At 56.5% G+C, this 2060-nt stretch overlaps 1 protein-coding gene across 1 annotated transcript in view; it reads left to right on the forward strand.

Moving 5' to 3' along the window:
* LOC105994652 (cytochrome P450 4F22) overlaps nucleotides 1–307 on the forward strand; it is a 14079-nt gene extending 13772 nt beyond the window's left edge. The window contains exon 12 of the mRNA XM_013028283.1: nucleotides 73–307. Coding sequence (XP_012883737.1) covers nucleotides 73–307 — 235 coding nt within the window. The remainder of the gene's footprint in view (nucleotides 1–72) is intronic.
* Nucleotides 308–2060: the final 1753 nt, after the last annotated feature.

A 2060-nucleotide genomic window follows, 5' to 3' on the forward strand; every position in this document is an offset into this window, starting at 1 on the left:
GGGGCCCGGCCCAGCTCAGGGGCCCGGCCCCGAGCTTCTCGAAGTCTCACCTCGTTGTCACCCGTCCCCCAGGAACTGCATCGGACAGAGCTTCGCCATGGCGGAGATGCGCGTGGTCGTGGCGCTGACGTTGCTGCGCTTCCGCCTGAGCGTGGACCGCACGCGCAAGGTGCGGCGGAAGCCCGAGCTCATCCTCCGCACCGAGAACGGCATCTGGCTCAACGTGGAGCCGCTGCCTCCGCGGGCCGCCGCGGACCCGGGCCCAGGCCCCGCCCAGGAGGCCCAGGCCCCGCCCAATAAGGCCTAGGCCCCGCCCAGGGAGATCCAAGGAAGCCACATTCCCGCCCAGGAGGGGGACAGGCCACGCCCCGATGGCGAAGCCATGCCCCCAAGAGAATAAGCCACGCCCCTCGAAGTCCAGGCTTCTCTCCTCAAGGGCTGGGCACCGCTATCAGCCGCAGCCTGTTGGTTGTGGCCCCGCCCCCCAGGGCAAAGGCCCCGCCCCCTGACATCCTTATCCCGCCTCTATCCGCCCCTGGGCTTGAGAGACCAGGCTGTGCAAGCCATGCCCGCCATGCCCCTTGCCTTAAGCCAAGCCTCCCAGGAACGTATGGCAGGCCACGCCCCCGCGGTGTCGCTTCTGAGGCGTCAAGCCCCGCCTCCCCGCTGGCCGGACCCGGCTGGCTGGCTGGCTTCCACGCGGAGGACCGCGAAGCTGGAGCCCAGGGTGGGATCCGCGAGCCCCTCGAGGCACGTGGGGACAGCTCAGGACCCCAAGTCTGCAGTCAGACTTGGGCTTTCGTCGTTTGATAAACCCAGATCCCCCGCAAAGCCCCTTCCCTCTTGCTGCGTGTTCTGATTTTGAAGAATAAAAGCAGAGGGGGCAGGTGTCACTGGCAAAGCACGGCCAGCCCGGGCGCCGCTGATGGGCTCCGCCTCGCTTCCATGGGGGAGTCGCTCCCTCTGCTGGACGGCCGGGACACCACAGGCAGATCCAGCTCCTTGGATTTGATGTTCACGGCTGGAGTCCCTGACAGGACATTCACGGGACCTCTGCCCTATCAAGCAGCCTGGTATCCAGTCTGGGTGGGTAAAGACCCCGCTACCTCGCTCTGGGAGGAACAATACTGAGGATTTGTGTTTGGTGCTGTCTCTTCCTTTCACTTCTGACCTCCCCCCACCCCCACCTTCCCATCTCACCTCCCACTGCCCTGCTGGGTTCCTGAGATCAACTCCCTGAGACCATTCGCTGTTGAATTCTTGTCGTTTCCAAATAAAATATTTGCACTTGATGCCTTGGCTGGCTCTGCTATTCTGATTGAAGTCAAGGCTTTGCACCTGTCAGGCACTCTACGGTGTTAGGATCTGGCTCTGTGATCACAGCTGGACTGATCCTCCTATTGATGCTTCCGGATAGACAGGTGTGTACCACTGTGTCCAGCTCTGTATTGGTTGAGATGGGGGTCTCATGGACTTTTTTCCTAGACTGGCCTGAAACCTAAAGCCTCCTGATCTTAGACTTCTGAGCAGTTAGGATTACAGGTCTGAGTCACCATACCTAGGTTTATATCTCCTTTGGACTCCTTCCTGTTTCCTAATAATCCCCCTTTCTACTTTTATGTCTTCTTTAACTGTAGGTTCCACGTGAGGTAAACTTTATTTATTTTGTTCAAGACCAAAACTCAAACTCGGTATCTGACACTTTCCCTCAGTGGCTGGTGCTCTACCACTTGAGCCATGCCTCCAACCCCCTGATATTACCTGAGTCTTGCTTGTTTCATCTGGCATGATCTCTAGGTCCATTCATTTTCATGCATGACATCATTTCATCTTTATGTCATCATCATGACATTTTTATAGCTAAGTAACACTCCATATAAGTGCACATAAGCAACATTTTTTTAAAAACATTCATTTGGGGCTGGGATATAGCTCAGTGGCAAAGCGCTTGCCTAGCAAGTGCAACGTCCTGAGTTCCATCCCAGTACCAAAAAAGAAAAGACCAAAAAAATACAGTTAAAAAACATTCACTTATCCATTGATGGGCACATAGGCTGATT

Source organism: Dipodomys ordii, unplaced genomic scaffold (assembly GCF_000151885.1).
Source record: "Dipodomys ordii isolate 6190 unplaced genomic scaffold, Dord_2.0 Scaffold108, whole genome shotgun sequence".
NCBI lineage: Eukaryota > Metazoa > Chordata > Mammalia > Rodentia > Heteromyidae > Dipodomys > Dipodomys ordii.